This window comes from Phaethon lepturus, unplaced genomic scaffold (genome assembly GCF_000687285.1).
Source record: "Phaethon lepturus isolate BGI_N335 unplaced genomic scaffold, ASM68728v1 scaffold675, whole genome shotgun sequence".
Classification (NCBI taxonomy): Eukaryota; Metazoa; Chordata; class Aves; order Phaethontiformes; family Phaethontidae; genus Phaethon; species Phaethon lepturus.
The window spans coordinates 921-6510 of NW_010542401.1; the positions used below are offsets into that span (position 1 = coordinate 921).

General features: G+C 52.4%; 1 protein-coding gene across 1 annotated transcript; it reads left to right on the forward strand.

The window, feature by feature from the left end:
- Positions 1 to 233: 233 nt before the first annotated feature.
- On the forward strand, positions 234 to 4813 carry LOC104621483 (cell adhesion molecule 1-like; the record flags this gene model as incomplete). Its single annotated transcript, XM_010287991.1, has 4 exons — positions 234 to 375; positions 841 to 987; positions 1782 to 1934; positions 4676 to 4813. Coding segments are annotated over exons 1-4 (580 nt in total), but the record flags the coding sequence as incomplete, so codon positions are not given.
- Between the last annotated feature and the right edge of the window lie 777 nt (positions 4814 to 5590).

The following is a 5590-nucleotide window of genomic DNA, read 5'->3' on the forward strand; positions in this document are numbered from 1 at the left end:
GCTGAAGTCAAAGGATAACTGCTTCTTGCAGCGAGTTGTTCTTTCGACGTAATTTAACAAAATTCGTCTTTTGAGGGAGGAAGCGAACTTTTGCCGTTTCCATGTGTGCGGCGTGGAACTCGCTCCCCTGAGGCCGATACGAGTATTAAAGCGTGGAGGGGCCTGTGGCGTCCAGCGAGACCTCTCCCTCGTCCTCTGCCTTCAGTCGTGCCTCAAAATACAGCAGCGAGAACATGCCGGGGCAAAACGGCTCCTGCGCAGTCAAAAGAACGCTGCGCGGTGAGGCCCTACGGCGGCTGTTCGGCCGCGGCGCGGTCCTGTATTCCCGTCGTAGAGCGCTCTTCCCATCGCTCCCCTCTAATTCGGCGGCGGCCGGTAGGCTCCGGCGGCGGGGGGAGATGCGTATTTGTATTCCCTGCCCTTGCTGTTTGGAGCATTGATCCTGCAGGTAATTGCATGCGTGCGGTGACACTAGTATCCGTCCCAGCAAAACCCGGGCGCGGCTGTGCAAGGTGCATTGCTTTAGTTACCGAGTGGCTGGAAGGGCGAGGGTCCCCTTTCCTTACAAGCCCAGCTGGCTGGAGGAGCCAGGGTCAGCGGCTCGCCGGCCCGTGTGCCTCCGTCGCCCGCCCAGAGCTCCCCTGCGGAAGATAAAAGCTCTTCCTCCGGTAAGCTGGTCAAGAAGAAACCCAAGATCGTCGGGGCGGAGTGGCCCCGTGGCTCGTGCCGCTGGGTAGATTCGGCAGGAGCACCGAGCGCGCGGCGGCGCGTTTCGTTTCCAAGCGAAGCCCGCTGACGCCGTTTCCCATCTTGCTGTTTCATCTTTGCGCTCTCTTTCAGGTGATGGTCAGAATTTGGTCACCGAGGACGTGACGGTGGTGGAGGGAGACGTCGCCACCATCAGCTGCCGAGTCAAGAACAGCGACGACTCGGTGATTCAGCTTCTGAATCCCAACAGGCAAACGATTTATTTCAGAGATTTCAGACGTAAGTTTTCTCTTCCCTCGTTTGAGAACAACTTCTCCCGCGCCTCGCTTGCGCTCGGGAGGAAGCATTTGCGGAGATCTCTTCTTTTAATGTAATGCTAGACGCTTAAAGCTTAGTCAATTCTTTAGAGGGTAGATGAGACAGGCAATCGTAATCTTTTTCCTTAATGGAAACCTTGATGGTCCCCTTTAAAAGTCAGAGCGTCTTACTTTGCAACAGGGATTGATTGTAGTAATTCAGGGTGAATTGCAATTGAGTGCCAAATATTTAGCTGACGCAAACAAATTGAACAGGGCAACGCCGAGACAGCGCAGCGTTCTCGGAGGTAATGTGCTTCGTTCGAAGACTGAACGTTTCGAGACGATCTATGCTTCTTTATAACCAAAACAAAATCCCCCGTTGCCGCCATGCCCGGGGAGTGAGCCTGGCGTTGTTTCCTGTCGTGACAGTGCCAGTCCACTGACCACGTGCAGTCAGAAACGAGTCCGTGTAGACGCGTATTTTCACAATAAGCACTTCACCTACACGTCCCTAAGCCACCGGCTAATAAAACCGTGTCCAAAGACTCGATGCCGTGCCCGGTGATTTGCTTACGTCAATTCTTCGTAATGATCTGAGAAACGTGTTGCAGGTCCAGACTTCCAGGTAAGAAGCCGGATGGCGGCTGCAGTCGGGAACCCGTGGGGCGCTTGCCTAGGTGCTACCGCCGTTTTCATAGACCTTTGGCTTCGTGGCGTGGCGAGGCAGACGCCGTGTCTCCCGTGGCGGTCGCTAAGGGTGTGCTTGCTCCGCAGCGCTGAAGGACAGCCGGTTCCAGCTGGTGAACTTCTCCAACAGCGAGCTCCGAGTCTCCCTGACAAACGTCTCCATCTCTGATGAAGGGAGGTACTTCTGCCAGCTCTACACTGATCCCCCCCAGGAAATCTATACCACGATTACAGTGCTCGGTAAGGACCCGCTAGGTGCTTGCGGGGAACTTCGTCATCCCTGGACGCACGGGGTCGGCGGGGCGGGGCTCGTATCCGTTCTCTTCAGGGCGAGAGGAGGCGCGTTTCCTGGGAAGATAAGTTGTGGTGGCTGCGTCTCGTTCGGTGATGCGAGAAGGAAGCCAGCCAGAAAGTAGAAGCTGCAGGAAATGTCTTTCAATAATTATCTGATATGCAGAGGGAAAATAAATTAGCGTGAACGCTTTGTAGCATGGGAGAACCGTTCAGTTTATGAATTTCGTGTTTTCGGTAATCAGACTGCTCTGATCGCACGCTGCATCTTCTCTGCCAAAACTTGGGGATTCGAGAGATTACATTTTAACGACAAAGGGCAGCATCTTTGCCCGTCGCTGATACCCCTTAAGGGTGAGCGCTGCTAACAGCGTCGCCGGTGAACCTCCCGCTGAGTTTTTGCGCGTTAGTCAGTTGGCTTAGCTGTTCGGGGAGATCTCGAGTTCCACGAGCAGCACGTGACAGCTTCCGATTCACTTCACTGAAAACTTGTTTCGCGCGTGAAAGGAGGTCAGGTCTCCCCTTTGACGCCGTCGGTTTGCTCATTTGCTTAGGCATGGCTGTTTGCAGAGCTGAAGTTAATTCTGGTCCGTCCCCCGTCCCCTGAAATACGCTCAGGCGCAGCCCGGCCAGGCTCTTGCCTTCCCTTCGCTCCCTCGGGCTTTGCAGGACCGCTGCAAGACCGATGCGGTTACCGGTAATAGCAGCTCCTGCTATTAGAGCTGTTTCTACGGATCAGCAGCGGCTTTTAAGACTCTATTAATAGGAGAACCTGAGTCACGGAGGGTGACTTAGTGTAAGATCTCACCGGCTGATTAGTTTAAATCTGCCTTCTTTTATTTAATGAGATTGGGTTCTTAGGTTTTTATACATTGTTTAAGCAACGTTTATAAGCAGTTCCACTATAGCTATTACGCTTATCGACATCTTCAAAGTTTTAGCGCGCGTTCCGGCGTTTGCAGGAAGAGGAAGCTCTCTTCCAACTCTTCTCTTTAATCCTACGGACGCAAAAATAGTTGGTTGGATTTTACTTCGCTGCTAACGATGCTAAGGCAGCGTTTGAAATCACAGCCCTTACTTTATCCGCCTGTAAGCTGGCACTGCCTGTCTTTCAAGTGGCCGACGAAATGCCGGGGGCTTTGTGGTTTTGGGGTTTTTTTAACATGAAGCGTGCTTCGGAATTCAGGGGAAAGTCTGTTTTCTGGCCTCGTACGTCAGTCCTTTCGGAGAAGGATTCGCAGCACGGCCGGCGTGTGCCTGCCCTTCCCCGACATCCCTAAAGCAGCGGGTGTTTTCTCCTCGCCTTCAAGGCGTTCCTGGGCCAGGCGAGACCACAGAGACGAGCACAGGCAAGCCAGACCAGATAGACTTCGCTCTGTCTTCAGTTCTACCGAAGGGTAGTTCAGCTGATCTGCTCCTAACGATCCTTGCGTCGGAGAGCGGAGGAAGGTTTGGCGGCATCCTTCTTTGCAGTCGGGATTCAGCGAGAGCTTCGCGCTTTCTTCTTCCCGCTCTCCCCTGTACTTTGTGACGCGGTGTGTAGATTTATTCATTCCTAATTGGAACATGTGAAAATCTCAAATATGTAGCCCGTTCTGTTCTTTTTAGAGAAAAGCCACAAGTGACTAATTAGTCCGTTTGATCATCTGCATGGTATTTATACATATTTGTTCTTCGTTAGCTCAGAAGCGTGTTAGTCGCATTTGAACTACGCAGTTGCTTAATCATATTGATCAGAGCAAAGTTGAGTTTCCTTTGGAAGGCCTGGCCTTTTTCTGAAGCGGCAGCTCTGTGCGGCGCAAACTCTTGATGTTCATTTTTTTTCCCTGTTTTTTTGCCTCGCTGGCTACCAGCGCTGTCGCGGGGAAGAGACGCCTCGCTTCTGGGTCGTAATTTTTAAGCCTGTTCCTCACACCGCTGGGTTGTGCTCCGGCGGCGGTTATCCCCCTGAAGCTCCAGCCTGTTTCTGAACGTTACTGGACTTTTTTTCACCGAGCGTCGTCTTCTAGCTTTGTGTTTTGTAAGGAAGCGTCTGGGGCAGAGGGCAAACGGCCAGCCTATAGGACTTGCCGGAAGGCGCGAGAGCGGTTTTGTGTTTGCTTTGTGGTGGTTTGATGGGGGACGCGGGGCTGTCCCAAAGGCGATGGCTTGCCACCTCGGGCTTTCCGAGCGTCTTACACGAGCTCACCGCTCCTTCCGGCTGAGGCTCAAAGGGAGAGAAAAATCGCCCGGCGAGGTTCGAGGCGCGGTAAGGAACGCGCTCCCGAACCTCAGCTCTTGCGTTTCCTCCCCGTGTCGGAAGAAGCCCCGGAACGTGCGCCGAGTCAGGCTGTGTTTTTAAATAGCGACACACACGACCCAGTGGCGATGAACACTAAAGCTCTTCCCTGGAACGGTGCCTGCCAGGGAGGGAGAACCGAAAGTTGCAGGTGCGATAAGTAATAATTTGGGACATGACAACGGTTATTAGGTGGAGAGTGAAAGTGCTTACTCCGATTTCCGTGAAACCGCCTATCAAAGGTTTTGATCGATGGAAAGATCAAATACGTGCTGGTGGCTAGTTTCCTCTAGTAGATTTTGCGGGGTTTCCTGAAGGTTTTATCTTGTGCCAGTGACCCCAAACTGTTTTGGTTTTTTTTTTTTCATCAAGTATGTGTCATCTTCTTTTTTTTTTTTTCTTCTCGTCGTAGTCCCGCCACGCAATTTGGTGATCGATATACAGAAAGAAATTGCCGTTGAGGGAGAAGAGATTGAGCTGAACTGCACTGCCATGGCCAGCAGACCAGCCACCACCATCAGATGGTTCAAAGGAAACAAGGAGCTAACCGGTAGATGTATCCTCTCGGTCGCTTGCTTTTTTCCAGCTAGCTGAAATGATTTATGTAACGCTGGGTGTTTGTTCTCTGTTGCCAGTTTAGGGTGGGGGTGGGGGGGAAGAAAGAAAGAAAGAAAAAGTAGGGCAAGCTGCTTTAAACGCTGGCTGAGGAACAAAGGAATATGTGGGCTGACAGATTATTCTCTAGCACAGAAGGGCTGAACTCCATTTTGTCCTCTGCCTACCTGCCAGTCTCGAGTACAAGGTTCTGGAGTCCTTCTGTAACTGCAGGTGACCTTGAGGAGCCCCGGAGCTGTGCGTTGAATTTATTTCTGCGGTGGTTTACCTAGCTTTCTGCCCTGTTTTAGGTACGAGTGGGCTCATTTGTGCTTTGGGCTGTAAAGATTTTCAGTTCACCTTCACATCTAGCCCTCTTGTTTGTAGAGCTTTTTCTCTGTCTTCAGCTGAATATTCATGTAAGACGAGTTCCTCCGACTCCCTGAAGTCTGGCTGCTCCTGGTATTTGCACATTCGAGTCACCGGCTCTGATTGCATGTGACGTGCTGTTAGTTTAAGTCTGCACGTAGACGTGAGCTCGGTTGACAGCACCTTTGTGCTTTACCCAGCCTGAGACGCTGAAGGGCTCCCTACGGAAGTCCAGACTCGTTACTTCAACTCCACCCCCACTACGAGGGCAAGATAAAAAGCCTCTCTTGAAGCCCGGCACTTACGAGCGCGCGAGCGGGACGCGAGCTGAGCGCGTGCCGGTGGAGGCGGGGGACGCGGGCCC